General features: G+C 43.5%; 2 protein-coding genes across 4 annotated transcripts in view; one reads left to right on the forward strand and one right to left on the reverse strand.

The window, feature by feature from the left end:
• The window catches only part of LOC125727918 (zona pellucida sperm-binding protein 4-like), a 21,652-nt gene extending 8,064 nt beyond the window's left edge, over window positions 1-13,588 (reverse strand). The window contains exons 1-8 of one of the 3 annotated variants that reach the window (XM_049004912.1): window positions 13,344-13,587; window positions 13,073-13,260; window positions 12,897-12,994; window positions 12,667-12,824; window positions 12,390-12,582; window positions 12,165-12,312; window positions 12,015-12,090; window positions 11,756-11,946 (exon numbers count right to left, since the gene is read on the reverse strand). In XM_049004912.1, coding sequence (XP_048860869.1) covers window positions 11,834-11,946; window positions 12,015-12,090; window positions 12,165-12,312; window positions 12,390-12,582; window positions 12,667-12,824; window positions 12,897-12,994; window positions 13,073-13,260; window positions 13,344-13,572 — 1,203 coding nt within the window. In that variant the 5' untranslated portion in view covers window positions 13,573-13,587 and the 3' untranslated portion in view covers window positions 11,756-11,833. Of the gene's footprint in view, window positions 1-11,755; window positions 11,947-12,014; window positions 12,091-12,164; window positions 12,313-12,389; window positions 12,630-12,666; window positions 12,825-12,896; window positions 12,995-13,072; window positions 13,261-13,343 lie in introns of those variants that run through there. The other 2 variants (XM_049004914.1, XM_049004913.1) reach the window with 2 other exon arrangements.
• LOC125727934 (lectin-like) lies at window positions 7,170-9,517 on the forward strand. Its single transcript, XM_049004942.1, has 6 exons — window positions 7,170-7,319; window positions 7,989-8,085; window positions 8,319-8,428; window positions 8,562-8,702; window positions 8,828-8,939; window positions 9,295-9,517. Exons 2-6 carry the CDS (start codon window positions 8,016-8,018, stop codon window positions 9,387-9,389), a joined length of 528 nt encoding a protein of 175 aa, XP_048860899.1. The 5' UTR covers window positions 7,170-7,319; window positions 7,989-8,015; the 3' UTR covers window positions 9,390-9,517.
• Window positions 13,589-14,875: the final 1,287 nt, after the last annotated feature.

Consider the following 14,875-nt stretch of genomic DNA (forward strand, 5'->3'; position numbering starts at 1 on the left):
ACTGAAACAAGGGAACCAAATTTAGCGAACTGCAAAAACAGACGAGGCACAAGACGGGGGATCACAGGCAGCGGCATGCGCAGCACCTTGAGCCATGTGGCCAACAGGGAACATGGGAAAACAGTGTGACCAATGATATAGAGGTATACGTGCTTTTCGTGTAGCATCTAGCACTGCTATTACATTTGGCTGCATTGCTTGTATTTTCACTACTGCTGGACTGTGAAAGATTTGAAGGTAATATATACAAACCTCTGCTTGTATAAAACTTTACAGATTTACTTGCTGATGCTGCTACTGTCAGATAGTCGGATCTCCCACAAGCAAAATAATGGCTGCGCAAGGTTGATAATCAACGGAGTTACTAAACCCGACATTTTAAAATAACCTGCACTATATGACTGATTACATCACTCGTCGGTTATTATTTCGAGGCAGTCGGCATGAAACGTTTTAAATTATATTTGCTCAAGGGACAAAGGTGTATTGGATGAAGTTTCTGCGTAATTTTACAGATTTCCTCTGCAGCTATGAATGTGTCGATTTCCTTGTCCATACTGTCATTTTAGGTACACGCTTTACACCAGGACCAAGCTGGGGTACATGTTCTACAAGCGCCAGGTCCGCAAAGCGCAGCTTCCCGGCCGGTCACTCCAGCGCGCACCCAGTGGAAATGAATGGTTTGTGTTTAATGGCTGCGTGAGGGAGAGCGATTATCACTGAAGTTTATTAGGCCATGTTGACAGAAATGAATAATGTGCTCTCAAATTGTGAAGTGTATATATGTGAAAGAGTTTGTATTGATGACCGATGGGTGGCAGCTGTGAGCTAAGCCGATGTTGTAAAAGTGTTAATAAAGTTTTTTCTTCTTGACGGTAAAGAGACAGGAGTTTAACGTGTGTGTGTCAGTCCTCCATAAAGATGTATACATTCGGTTTAGTATAGCATTTTACACGCCATAACTGCTGTAGCATGTATTTCTGCTAACAGGTTATGGGCCCAGAGCAAATGAAAAGGTTTTCAACGATTATTTTTCTCGCTAAGAAAACCGTGGCAACATAGCGAGTGCGTTTTCGTTACGTGATATACTAGAACCATGAGCGGACGGGTAACCGAGTCAAGTAGTCGCTGGTCCCGGCTAATCTTTAATGGAGATGAGCGTAATTATGAACTGTGGGAGACAAAATTTTTGGGCCATCTTCGGCTGCAAGGACTGAAGGATACCATTTTAAGAGGGCCCATCCACGACGAGGATGAGGAAGAGGACGAGCAGAAAAATGCGGAGGCATATGCTGAATTAATCCAATTCCTGGATGATAAGAGTTTATCGTTGGTGATGCGAGAAGCAACAGACGATGGACGAAAAGCGTTACAAATACTGCGGGACTACTATGCAGGCAAAGGGAAGCCGCGTGTAATTAGTCTGTATACTGAACTAACTTCACTCCGAAAGTTAAGCAGCGAAAGTGTGATCGACTACATCATACGGGCAGAGTCGGCCATCACGGCACTGAGAAACGCTGGTGAAACACTGAGTGATGGACTATTAGTAGCAATGATTCTAAAGGGACTGCCTGAATCATTTAAACCATTCGCGATCCATATTACGCAAAGCGAAGTACCGATTCCTTTTGCTGAATTTAAAACCAGATTACGGAGTTATGAAGACACAGAGAAAATGCGCGTTGCAACGTCTGACGACAACGTGATGAAAGCGCGGATACAGCCGAGTGCAAAACCTGCTTCGGTGAGTACGAGTGATCGGGGAACCGAGAGTACCGATATAGTGTGCTTCAGATGCGGTATAAAAGGACACATGGCAAAAGCATGTCGACGCAAACAGTGGTGCAGCCGGTGTAAAAACTCCACGCACCGCGACGCGAACTGCAGACGGAAACAGCGAAGCGACAATGCAAGACAAGTCTCAGAGGAGATGAGTAGCAAGGAATACGCATTCCGTATGAGCGAGGGAAACGCAGAGGTCCAACCAAGGCGCGACATAAAGCTGACTGGTCTGATGGTAGATACGGGGGCAACCTCACATATCATCACGGATATAACGAAGTTCAAGAAGTTTGACGATAGCTTCCACGCTGAGACACACTGTATAGAGCTGGCCGATGGCACAAGATGCAATGGGGTGGCAGAGCGCAGGGGTGATGCAGAGCTCAGCTTGATTGACAGCAAAGGACAACGCCAGACCACGACGTTGAGACAGGCGTTGTACATCCCCTCATACCCACAGGACATCTTTTCTGTAAAAGCAGCCACAGCCAATGGAGCAACTATTATCTTCAAACAAGGGAAAGACATCCTTCAACATAGAGATGGTACAACATTCCTAATTAATGAACAGAACAGACTGTACTATTTACAAACACTGAATGATGAGTGTGTTGATCATTGTAAGAGTTGTCATGACCTGCAGACATGGCATGAGATTTTGGGGCACTGTAATTATGATGACATTCAGAAATTACAGGGAGTTGTTGATGGTATGACAATCAAAGGTACACCAGACAAACCAGTACTACCCTGTGAGGTGTGTATCCAGGGAAAATTTGCTCAGACGCGTAACAGGGAGCCAGATGTAAGGGCCAAAACAGCTCTTGAGTTAGTGCACACCGATTTGGCTGGTCCAATAGAGCCGGAGTCTAGAGATGGGTACAGATTTGCATTTTCATTCACTGATGATTACTCCAGTACGATTTTTGTATACTTTTTGAAAAATAAGAGTGACACAACGTCTGCAACAGAAAAATTTCTTGCAGATACTGCCCCATATGGGACAATTAAACGCATTAGGTCAGATAACGGTACAGAGTTCACAGGAAGGAATTACCAAACCCTACTCAGCAAAAATAGGATTAGACATGAGACCTCAGCTCCATACTCGCCTCATCAGAATGGAACTGCTGAGAGAAATTGGCGGACATTGTTTGATATGGCACGGTGCATGTTGATAGAGAGTGAATTGCCAAAAGATTTGTGGACCTATGCAGTACAGACGGCAGCTGTAATAAGAAACAGATGCTATAACAGACGCACAGGACAGACACCTTACTTAATACTAACAGGGAGGCGACCTGATCTCTCTAGGATGCAGAAGTTTGGGTCAGTGTGTTATGCCTATAAACAGGACAAAAGAAAGCTTGATCCAAAATGTGAGAAAGGAATCTTTGTTGGGTATGATAAAAATAGCCCAGCTTATATGGTTTACTATCCTCAAAATGGGAAGGTACAGAAACACAGATTGGTGAAATTCATGACCAAGACTAAAGTAGAGCGGGAAACACAGACGGACATTGATGACGATTTGGAAATGTTGAACGGAGTTAGTAAGACTAAACAAAATACCAGTGTGAGTTCAGGGCATACACAAGACCAGGTTCCAGTAAATGCTCCTGAGAAAACACAGCCACAGGCGGCTCAACCACAGGTAGATGAGACCGATAACAAACCCAGGCGATACCCCTCTCGAGTGAGACAGAAACCTGCTTATTTAAGTGATTATGTATTGGGAAAAGAGAATGATGACCAAATTCTGACTAACATAGATTTCTGTTACAAAGTTATATGTAATGTACCCCTCTCATTTAGGGAAGCTGTTAATTCACCAAACTCAAAAGAGTGGTGTAAAGCAATGGATGAAGAAATGCAGTCATTGAAAGATAATGACACATTTACCTTAACCAGCTTACCTGAGGGTAAGAAAGCAGTGGGGGGTAGATGGGTATATGCAGTTAAGAAAGATGTTGATGGGTCTGATAAATTCAAAGCACGATTTGTAGCCAAAGGATACAATCAGAAAATGGGAATTGACTATGAGGAAACATTTTCTCCTACTGCCAATATGACTAGCATCAGGGTAATAATGCAGAAAGCAGTACAGGATAACCTGATCTTACATCAGATGGATGTGAAAACTGCTTACTTGCATGCACCCATAGATTGTGAGATCTACATTGAACAGCCAGAAGGTTATGAGATCAAATGCAAAACTAATAAGAAATTAGTGTGTAAACTGAAAAAATCACTATATGGTCTAAAACAATCAGGAAGAAACTGGAATACAATGTTAAACGAATTTCTGATTGATAATGGATTTGTAAAAAATCAGGTGGATCATTGTGTTTACACTAAAGAAACAACAACTGAGAAAGTGATTATGGTTGTGTGGGTAGATGACTTGATCATTGCTGCCAGTGACGAAAATGCACTAAAGATTGTGAAGGAAATGCTCACTGGAAAATTTAAAATGAAAGACATGGGCAGACTGAAACATTTTCTTGGTATTGATTTTGAGCAAGACCATGAATGTGTAAAAATGTCGCAGAAGAGATATGTGGAGAAAATTCTAGAAAGATTTGATATGCAACATTGTAAACCAAGAATGACTCCTTGTGAACAGAATTTGAGCTACCATTGTGATACGGAAGTGATGCAACATGTCAAGAAATACAGAGAGGTTGTAGGTAGCCTTATCTATCTAGCTACATGTACAAGACCAGATCTAAGTTTTATTGTTAGTAAACTGTCTCAGTACTTTACAGAACCGACAGAAGAGCAATGGTGTACAGTTAAACACACACTGAGATATCTAAAAGGCACATCTGAAAAAGAGTTGTGTTACAGAAGAAGTGACAGTGACAAACTGGGAATTTATGCTTACAGTGATGCGGACTGGGCGGCCGATGTAGCCGATAGACGCAGCACAACAGGTTTTTGTGTGAGCCTTAATGTGAACGGTCCTTTGGTTTCATGGAAAACCAAAAAGCAACCAACTGTGGCACTGTCTACGTGTGAGGCAGAATATATGGCTTTAGCTGCAACTACACAAGAATGCATGTACCTAGTTCAGCTGTTAGAAGGTATTGATGGATATCAGTACGCACCACCTGTGATATATGAAGATAATCATGGTGCGATTGCATTGGCGAAAAATCCGGTAAGCAGACAAAGATGCAAACATGTAGATATAAAATACCATTTTGTTAGGTCATCATTGAATGATGGAAAAATACGTTTGATCTATTGCCCTACTGAACAAATGATAGCAGATGTGATGACAAAGCCTGCAACAACATTTAAGTTGATTAAGTTTGCAAAGTTTATGTTTGGAGAATAGATGTACACAAGAGAGTGTATATGATGTAAAGAGAAAATAGAACCTACTGTATTTTTCTTTGAAGGTGATAATGTGAGAGCAAGTGGGGGTGTTGACAGAAATGAATAATGTGCTCTCAAATTGTGAAGTGTATATATGTGAAAGAGTTTGTATTGATGACCGATGGGTGGCAGCTGTGAGCTAAGCCGATGTTGTAAAAGTGTTAATAAAGTTTTTTCTTCTTGACGGTAAAGAGACAGGAGTTTAACGTGTGTGTGTCAGTCCTCCATAAAGATGTATACATTCGGTTTAGTATAGCATTTTACACGCCATAACTGCTGTAGCATGTATTTCTGCTAACAGGCCAATTAAAAAAAAAAAAAATTGGTTCTCGTCCCCGCCCGACCCGCCGAAATGCCTCCGACCCGAATTTTTATTTTATTTCGTAAAAATTGCATGGAAAATGCCCAAGAATGATGAAATTTGAATTTCCCGCGCATTCCACATCGACGATTGATCCACATTGTGTAATCCTAGTCTTGGAATGGTTTCATGAACCTAAATTTGTCTCTACCTGAGATGGGCTGGTGCAAAGATTTAAATCTGGGGAGGTTATGTGGTACATGTTCTTAAGTACTTGTTTGTAGAGTTGCATTTCCTTGGTCAACCATTCAGGTTCCTGTATTTTGTAAATTCCTCGTGTTTTAACATGTTTTAATACACTTTCTTTCTAGATATATATTTTAAAATCTTGGTTGTTCATTTAGAATGGGAATGACAAACAGAATATTGGTTTCAAATAGTATCATTTTTATATTCACGAATGAAACATCAGCAAAAGTATCCAAATCCATAGTTGGGAAGGCATTTATGAGATACACATGGATCAAGGAATTTACATTCTTGTATTTTCTTACATTTAATATATTTGAAACGCAACAAACTGGAAGAACTGAGGAGGCGTACTAAGTAGGTCTGCTCTCTTCGGTATGTATTTTCAAATATGTATTTTCTTACATATTTGAAAGTCCAAACAATCAAAATTTGTAAAAAAAAAAAAAATTTTAAATCCCTCCCGTCCGACCCACCCCCTCCAAAAAAAAGGACGAGAACCATTTTTTTTTTTAAGTGGCCTAAAAAGGAAACAGTAGGGTTGTAGTACTCGGGTCCCGTCTCGGTCTCGGGATTTTATTTCGAGACCATCCGAGATCACGACTCTGAAAATATTGCTATTCGCCCTACGTTCGTCCGGCGTGACTACTATTACTTTAGTTGTTAATAAAAATACATATGCTGGATTTTAAAAAAGTTTGCATAGCACAAACATCAACTAACTGCAGTGTCTACAATACGGTTAAAATGATTATTTTCACGTTACACGTCGTTATTAGAGTTAACTATGTTGAAATATGATATCTGATAGATAAAAATATTTATCTGTTGACCGCTCATACGTGACGCTCCGCACCCCGCGCTCTCCCCGATCTCCGGTAGAACAATAGAGCTCCACGAATCGAAGGTTGAATGAGCTGAATTGGACGCTGCTCCCCTCTGGCGCCACCTGCTGCCTGGGAGCTCATCCTATTCGCGTGGAATAACGGTGCCAAAAGTCACGGGATCCACAAATGTTTTACCTTGCTGTGTACTTGTAGGAAATGTAAAAAATCACCAACAACAATGACGAAATATTTCTTAGTGGTTTTATTCTGTATTTATACTTGTGGAAGACGCTCTTTTCGTTTTTGCTAGCTGCATTTGTATTAGCAAAACGCATTGTGTTGGTTTGACAGCAGTGTCTTGTATTTGCGAAGCGCATTGTGTTTGTGTGAGACGTATGTTTTGTATTTGTACAGCATGATGTGCACGTTTGCGGATTGCTCGTTATTTTTGAATTACATCCGGTTTGTTTACCGATCGTGGGGCATTTGTGAAACGTGTTCTGTGTATTTGTGACGTATTGGCATGGTTCTAACTCCATACCACAGAACGACGTCAATGACCGGACTAAGGAGACACACACACAGATACGGACTTAAATACACCAAACTAATCAACACAACTAGAAACAGCTGAAGACACGCGGATTCCAAACGAGGCAAACGAGGGGGCGTGGCACACACGGGAATCGGAACAACAGGGGGGTAACAAAAGTATATAAAAAGTACAGAATGAACCAGAAAACGAAGGAAAGAAGAGTCACAGATCTTCAAAGGCGAGTTGTCGAAATTCTGCATATGGTTTTGTATGATGTTGCTGCTGTATTGACTCAGTGTTATAGGGCAGTCCTCCCACCCTTCTCAGTTGAACTGTAGGAGTTTCAGAATTAGCGGGGGTAGTGGTACCTGCGGAGTAGGCAGAGGTGGTGGTGGGCTTGCCAGAGCCCTACATATTGGGGACCATTGGCTCTCTTGCTTCCAGTTGCATTATTCCTCAGTTTTGGCGTGGGCTCCGGCCTTACAGGGTCCGTTGACGTGATCGTTCTCTTGTGGTACGTCTGTGGGTGGAACATGTATGAATTTGCTTCTTGTCAGGGATACACATTTTAACTTCTGTCCTTATCGGTACTTGCCAAGGTGGCTTCATATTAAGTGCTGTCTATTCGGTGTCAACTCCCGCTGATCGTGTACACCTGTGGTTCTCAAACGACGGTACGTGACAACTCCACATACCACTAGAGGGAGCTGTCTCCCTTTATGCCGTCAGGCAGTCTTCTGAGGTGGTATAATAAACTTGAACCACTTGTGCACAAATACGATGCTGTTTTTCCAGTGGCAATAGTGCTGTAATTCTTTAATTGTATAATACCAAGCATGTGGTGTCTAATCACCATGGTATTGGGGGATCATCATATAAAGGAACTAACCTCTAATTTGCTCTGCAGAGAGTTGCTGTGGGACTGAACCAAGACATGAGGACTCCAAGCTTGCTGGGGGTTGCACTCCTCTGCCTGGCTGCCATGCCTGCTGCAATGGCTGATGGTCAGTGTTCTGAAAGCCATCCTGATCACTTGCAGGCCATTGTGCGGAGGGTCAGACATAAGCCTGGGGCATTCAGGACCAAATCCAAATGATTTTGTTTAGCTTGGTTTGATTCCGTATGTTACCTCAGTCCTAGTTAAAGGCTGTTTCCCAGACATGTTTGTATGATTAGATAATGTCAGAGAACAGGGTTATAGCACAGCCCCATGGGATTGTTTTCTCTGCTCCCCTAGACAATGTAGATCTCCACTTCCCAAAGCAGTGTGGTAAACGCTACTGGCACAAAGTGGGCCGCTACTGTGCAAAGTATTTCAACACACCAAGCTCCTTTGCCGATGCCGAGGTAAAGCCCAAACCGTCCTCCAGGTGCCTCATTTTGTAGCACATCTGTAAGCATTTCATTCTAACAGTATCAGAGCCAACATCTGTATTACTTCTATACTGCATTCAGATTAATTGTTCCTTTTGTGTACCAGTCTGCTTGCAGGCAGGCAGCTTCAGGGGGTCACCTGGTCTCCGTGCACGATGAACAAACAAATGCGGATGTCTTGGCCATCGTGTTGGAATACAACCCCTCCTCACCAAGGATCTGGTTGGGCGGTCAAAGGTTTGGTCAGGTGATGGAGCGCAGGGAGACGTGGGAACAGGGCAGGGATGTCCATGTGCCTTGTAATGTTACTGTGAGCCTGGGATGGTAATATCAGACTAGTGACCTGTGATATCGCTCTCTCTCCCCTAACAGTCAAGTACATTCATCTGGACAGATGGTTCTGCTTGGGATTTTGAGAAATGGGTTCCAGATCAACCAGATGATGCTGGAAATCATGAGAACTGTGTGGAGATGAACTGGAAAGGTAAGAGAATGGAGAGTGGTGTAGATGGGAGAAGAGTGATGTAGGGGAAAGTAGCCAGAGGGAATCATGGAAAATGGTTACTTGCAGAACATTTTATACTGTAATTGACCAAATCTACTTGAACTCCTTTGTCCAAAGTGAATTTTCCCAGCAGAAACATTAACTAAAGAACAAACTCTGCCGGACAAGGCATCTCCTCACCTGACTGTAATCCTGTCTAAAATTTTCTGAATTTTACTTGCTCTTTTTCTTTTAGTGGAACTTCAGTAGTGTTTTGAGAAATATGCCGATTTTTATATAACAAGTTTATGGTATTATGAAGAGGGTTTGCTTCAGCCTGTGTGACTTCTTGCAGACTTGGGAGAATGGAATGATGACTGGTGCATCAAACGGAAACCTTTCATCTGCGCCTTCAAATGGCACAAGTGGCAGCAGGAGCCGGAAGACTGAAATGCTGGAATCGCTCTACGGCACGGCTTGTAAAAATCAGACGGCACATGATAAGCGGGGAAGATTTGTGCAAAATTTTGAAATGCTTCGCTAAACTCGTGCAAAATAAACAACGAACTAAATACCAACCATATGATTGCATTCTTATTAAATAGTTTAAATGCATTTACAGTATTTGGAAGACGCCCTTAGCCAGAGCGACTTGCATAAGTGCTTTGAGACTCTGCGATGAATTTCCGATGCTAGTTCAATAAGGACCCAAGCTATGAATACCATCTGTCTGAACTCCGTTGAGTAGTGCAGATTTTTATTTTATTTTTTAAAACACACACACACACACCAGAAAAGAGCCGAGTAAGAATACAGAAGTTCTACGTCAGGTATTTCTGAAAAAGGAATGTTTTGAGTCGTCGCTTGAAGACATTCAAGGATTCAGCTGTTCGGACATCTAGGGAGTTCATTCCACCACTTAGGTGCCAGGACAGAGAAGAGCCGAGATGTGTCTTCCTTGTGCCTTGAGGGGAGGTGGGACCAGTTCCCATTTAGAATGGGAATGACAAACAGAATATTGGTTTCAAATAGTATCATTTTTATATTCACGAATGAAACATCAGCATAAAATACCCAAATCCATAGTTGGGAAGGCATTTATGAGCTACACATGGATCAAGGAATTTACATTCTTGTATTTTCTTATATTTAATATATTTGAAACGCAACAAACTGGAAGAACTGAGGAGGCGTACTAAGTAGGTCTGCTCTCTTCGGTATGTATTTTCCTACATATTTGAAAGTCCAAACAATCAAAATTTGTAAAAAAATAAAATTAAAAATCCCTCCCGCCCGACCCACCCCCTCCAAAAAAAGTACGAGAACCAATTTTTTTTTTAAGTGGCCTTACATACGGACAACACGTTTGATCTGCCGTCAGGTATTAAAATAATGCCGTTTCCCGTCTTACGGACAACTACAGCTACTTGGTCATTGACAGGGAAGCAAAGCTTGCTGTTGTCGTGGATCCAGCCGCCACACAAACCATACAGGTATGTGAGCTTAAATTATTATAATTATACAATTATTATACAAGTATATGAACATACATTTCTGCATACAGATTATTAGTCTAAAATAAAGCACTTTAGACGCAATCCTGTGTGCGCACAAACACTGGTGAGGAGGAATTATAATATATAATACATGTGCTTAATATTGTGCTTTTAAAATAATTTGCAGGTTTCCTATCTGATCGATTGGGATAAGACATTTTATGTCTCGGGGACGTTCTACTAAATCCTACGAATGATAAAATGTAACCAGATTTGACAATTTAATGTAATGTTTGTACAATATGTTAGATCTTGTTTTAAAATCCAGGTGTAACTAATTGAACTACGGCGCTGTCACAGTTAAATTGATTCCCGGTGGTTTTGCAATTCCCTCGATGCAGAATTCAGCGACGCAAGATACTAGTTGCTTGATTTTTTTCCCCGGACCTCTCCTCTACCTTCAGCTATTACTGGTAGTCGAGTTTGCATTTGGCTTTTTCGGTCTTTTGAACTTGGATAATGCCAAAAATGCTAGTTTATTCCCTGCTTGCACCATATATACACACACACACGTTACGATGGCTTCACCCCTTTTTGTATTTGTGTGCGTTGCAGAGCGGTGAGGTGATATGAGATGCCTGCTTAAATGGGGAGCACCCTTGAACTGCCTTAACCTACATACTCCTGGGGGAATTACCGTTGATTATTCGACTGTTTGTCTGATCGGTATTTACTGTATATATGGGTTATGTGAATAAATTCATTTGAAGGCTACGGTTTGGTTTCCCTTTGCACATTTGGACTGTTTGAGCCAAGCAGTCGTAACAATATACATTCACACACAGTAAAGTCTCCTTATAGCAGGCATCAAGGGACCAGTATATCCATCCATTTTCCACAACTGCTTACCCCGAACTTCCCAGTGTCAGCAGGGGCTGACCCCAATAGGTGTTAGTGTCCACCTAGTCAGATGCCATGTGCAGTTCACCCTGGTAGAACAGTCAGTTTCTGCCAGTAGAGGCTGTCAAGGAGGAGGTTCCTGGTGAGAGCCAAAGGGCTTTGACTGGTTGCATCCTACAGCAAGGACAAGTAAAGGGTCCACTGTTGCCACATCGATTTCTGTGCCAGCAGAGACAGCCTGGCCACATGGGTCATGTCTGGAGACAGAGTCTTCTGGGGTGGGGAAATGTGTTCTTGTGGCTCCTGCTATACGAGATGCCACCATCTCATTTGGAGGAACGAGTCACAAGAAGTCCACCTAAACCAGTCACCCCCCCCCTAAAACACTCCATGCACAGAGAGAACAGGACAAGCAGAATGTAAAGTCAACACCTTTTATTAAGGCACAAGCCCACAGCAGCTGTGAGAACACATTCACCCACTAGGAGCAGCTTTCCATCACCACCGGCCAGCCATGTGTCCGACTCTGGGGGCCACCAGATGCATTTCCCCACTGGACACCACAGTCGTGTCAGGGGAGGAGCTCTTGTGTGCAGCAGCAACATCCCTACCTGAAATGCAGGGAGGCAGGAGTCAGATGCGTACAGCCATTCTGAAGGGAAGCCAGGCTGGAGCTCACCTTTCCTGAAGCACCTCTGCTCACAGCTGTCAGTGGCCGATGGGCGGCACACAGCTACACTGCAGTGGATGAACCCCTGCAGGGACAGCAGGGCTTGCATTATTCCACATTTACAGGTCAGCCAACAGCCACTGCTTGCAGTGCCAATACCTTCCCCTGATAACGTCGCTGGGAGGCTGGGTCCACAAATGCGAACATCTTCACAATGAAGCGCTTGTAGTGGGTTGGGAAGGGAAGCCCAGAGGAAGCATCCACAGGAACCAAGGTGGTCTGGTACTTGTCACCTTGGTAGGGGCACCTGTACCAGGAGACCTCAAGTAAGGAAGGCTTCTTTCTTGGTGGTAGTGCCCCCTCAGGGGACAGCTTTTCACTCACCCATCAACCAAGAGGCTCCACTGAGGCAGGCTCAGAGGGTCAAGGCCAGGTGTTGCCCAGCAGTTCTCCAGAACCAGGACAAGGTTGGGGTCTGTCCTATTCAGGATGCGAACCTCAACGTATACAGGCTGCCGCAAGACCTTGGTCACAGGGTAGTCGCTGTCCTGGTAGTAGGAGGTATATGCAGCAGCTCCTGCAGATACCAGCATGGGGGGGGAAGGAAACCCAGTCACCATGTACCTACAGGGACAGCAGCAGGGGTCAAGCTGCACCGTACCTTCATCACACCCTTTAGTGTAACACTGGCCATTTGCCAGCCTCAGCTCCACCCGCAGAGGCCCTGGAGCAGCTACTGGCAGAGGTGGTGGAACTGTATTCACAGCGGCCACCAGGGACGCAACCTCAGCACCCCAATACCTACACTGGAAGAGGAGCCTGCCAGGCAACAGCAGGCCATCAGATACAGACACCAGCAAGGAGGGCTACAGGGCCAAAGACTCCACTCACTCGTAGAGGGAGTCCCTTGTGATGGATCCCAGGGGGCCCACACCAACTTCATATGAAGACGTCATCCTGTTCTCATACACTACATAGTCACCATCCACCTAGAAAGGGAACCACAGGTAAGCTACAAACCTCAGCAAGAGCCTCACACACAGCCTGCTCCCAAGGACACAACCCACCTTGACCACAGTGCCACAGGCAGTCACAGGGAAGGTGTAGATGGCAAAGGCATTTGTAGTGGCAACAGGGAGGCAAGGGGCAGCATTTCCACCCAGTAGGGAGACACTGGCCACATCCAGCTGGGGCACAGTGGAATCCTTGGCCACCACAACCACAAACTGACCATCCCTTGTGCACTGCACAGTCACTGCAAGAGGGATCCACACACGCCCATTTAATAGATCACACATACTTGCCAGAAGAACCATGCTAGGAAAGCATCAGCCTCACCTGCATTCCCATAGTAACACTGCTGGCCATCAAAGCAGCAGTTTATGGCTTCACAAGCAGCCTGGCCGAAAGCAGGATCGCCACATGGAATCCTCTCATACACTTGGCATTTGGCTGAAGCGGAAACGAAATTCTTGACAGCCGTTTTCTGCGCGAAAGAGACGGCAAGAACAGCGAGTAAAATGCTTGCGTGAGCCCAAAGCTGCTGAATACAGCGCGATTTCTCCATGATGGATGTGAGTGATACGCAAGAGCCTGAATTAGTTCTTTAAATACCTCCTTGTCTCGATTTGCGTTTCAGTTCAGTAATCGGGTTAATAGGGAAACCGCACGAGGTTGCTTGGAATCGATTTGGATCCGACTAGAGTCATTTGCACCCAATATTTACTCATTCCACCTTATCTATACCTTTCATCGTACATTCAATATAAAATGGATGAAGTTACAGCTTTGGATGCCGATCACAGGAATTTCTACTGTCTAGGTGTTAGTAGAGTGTTACCTCTCTTTGTGTGTCTAGTGGTTTGATGTGTGTGTCGGTTAAGCTACGTTTGCTGCATATTAAACTTTCGTAGATGGGCAGCGTGTCCAAACCGGGACGTATTGACATATATTATATTTCATTTATTTATCTGGATAGCGTGACGCATGGCCTGAAATCGGGTCATTCTAATTATATGGATACGGTTTCTGTGGTTCATTAATTCCAATAAATATGTAGGGTTTATAGAGGTTTGCCAATTATAACGCATCTGGCGCGACACTCACACTTTCAGACACTCACGCACGAAATCTTACCCGAAATCTGTATTATTCCCCTATAAACCTAAAATTAGCTACATAAGTAGCGTTGGGGTGGTTTGCAAAATTACAGACTATTTACAAGGTAGTAAAACTGTTACATAAAGAAAGATTTTAAGCTAATATATACAAACCTCTGCTCCTTGTATAAAACTATACAGATTTACTTGCACATGCTGCTACTGTCAGATAGTCGGATCTCACACAAGCAAAATAATCGTTGCGAAAGGCTGACAAACATCAATGGAGTTACTAAATCCGAGATTTAAAAATAACCTGCACTATATGACTGATTACATCACTCGTCGGTTAAGATTTCGAGTCAGTCGGCGCTTTGAAACAGCGTTTTAAAATATATATTTGTTCAAGAGACAAAAGTGTATTGGTTGATGTTTCTGCGTAATTTTGTAGATTTCCTCTGCAGCTATGAATGTGTCTATTTCCTTGCCCATACTGTCATTTTAGGTACACGCTTTACACCAGGACCAAGCTGGGGTACATGATGTACAAGCGCCAGGTCCGAAAAGCGCACGAGCGCTTCCAGGCCGGTTACTCCAGCGCGCACCCACTGGAAATCAATGGTTTGTGTTTAGTGGCTGCTTGAGTGAGAGCAATTATCACTGAAGTTTATCATATACGGATAACACATGTTTGATTTGTCGTCGGGTATTAAAATAATGCCTGAAGGCTTGCCGACGCTACTGTACCCTGTGCTTATTGACGTCATTGGC

This window comes from Brienomyrus brachyistius, unplaced genomic scaffold (genome assembly GCF_023856365.1).
Source record: "Brienomyrus brachyistius isolate T26 unplaced genomic scaffold, BBRACH_0.4 scaffold133, whole genome shotgun sequence".
Taxonomy (NCBI): Eukaryota; Metazoa; Chordata; class Actinopteri; order Osteoglossiformes; family Mormyridae; genus Brienomyrus; species Brienomyrus brachyistius.

What these genes read in the sequence shown, in the direction of transcription:
- LOC125727934 (XM_049004942.1), top strand. Translation starts at nt 8,016, where the DNA reads ATGAGGACTCCAAGCTTGCTGGGGGTTGCACTCCTCTGCCTGGCTGCC. An exon ending in GCTCCTTTGCCGATGCCGAG is followed by an intron (nt 8,429 to 8,561) that starts GTAAAGCCCAAA and finishes TTTGTGTACCAG; the next exon opens with TCTGCTTGCAGGCAGGCAGC. An exon ending in GCGGTCAAAGGTTTGGTCAG is followed by an intron (nt 8,703 to 8,827) that starts GTGATGGAGCGC and finishes CTCCCCTAACAG; the next exon opens with TCAAGTACATTCATCTGGAC.